At 72.8% G+C, this 895-nt stretch overlaps 1 protein-coding gene across 1 annotated transcript; it reads right to left on the bottom strand.

Moving 5' to 3' along the window:
• Positions 1-24: 24 nt before the first annotated feature.
• Positions 25-847, bottom strand: H696_05616 (hypothetical protein; the record flags this gene model as incomplete). The annotated part of the gene is made up of 2 exons (XM_009499432.1): positions 25-702; positions 818-847. The coding sequence occupies 2 exons, from the start codon at positions 845-847 to the stop codon at positions 25-27; spliced, it is 708 nt and encodes a 235-aa protein (XP_009497707.1).
• Between the last annotated feature and the right edge of the window lie 48 nt (positions 848-895).

Raw genomic sequence — 895 nt, 5'->3', positions numbered from 1 at the left:
GGCCGGGGCCCGGGGCGAGGGGGATCAAGGAGCATGGGACCCGGCATGCCGGGCCGCCGCCGCCGCCGCCGCCGCGGCCACCGTCGGCGACACGCACACGCCACTCAGCATCCGGGGCCGGCCGCAGATGATGGCCCAGTACTCCTTCTCGACGAAGGGACGCGACCCGGACACCGAGGCCGCGCCGGCCTGGCGCCGGGCCCCCATGGACAGGGCCGCCACGCCGGGGTCGGCCACGGCGGCCAGGGCGTCGGCCGCGCGCAGGCGCTTGGTCGAGGAGGACCCCTCGGCACGGAACATGGCCGACAGCCGGGCCGTGCTGGCCCGGGTCCGGCCCAGCAGCAAGATCCCGGAGGTGCCCTTGTCCAGCCGGTGAACCAGCCGCGGGGTGTCCGGCGAGCGGGCCGTCCGCAGGGCCGGCGCCAGCTGGTCGATGTGCCGGTGCACGCGCGACCCGCCATGCGAGGCCCAGCCGCTCGGCTTGTCGATGGCCAGCAGGCCGGAGTCGCAGAAGAGCACCCGCCGGCGGATGGCCTCGCGGTCGGCGGCCGACAGGGGGGCCGGGGCGGCCGGCTCCGTGCCCGGGCCGCCGGCTGCCGGCCGGTCCTCCAGCAGGCTGGCCAGGACAAGCACCCGGTCGCCGGGCTCCACGCGAGCATCGGCCCGGGCGTTGGTCAGCTCGCCGGTGGGGGAGACGATTTTCTGGCCGCCGCCGTGTTAGCACCATGCGCACGAGCCACGCATGCAGGCATGTGCATATGTGCAATGCATGCACACGCGCGGACCATGCATACACATGTAGACCGCGAAGACACACGAAGACACACGAAGATCCACGAAGATCCATGAAGATCCGCAAAAGGACACACAAGAGGACACACAAGAGGACACACGA

The sequence above is a fragment of the Fonticula alba genome, assembly GCF_000388065.1.
Source record: "Fonticula alba strain ATCC 38817 unplaced genomic scaffold supercont2.12, whole genome shotgun sequence".
In the NCBI taxonomy this organism is placed as follows: Eukaryota; order Rotosphaerida; family Fonticulaceae; genus Fonticula; species Fonticula alba.
The sequence above is the reverse complement of the archived record's forward strand: the minus strand, read 5'-3'. Positions and strand labels throughout refer to the sequence as shown.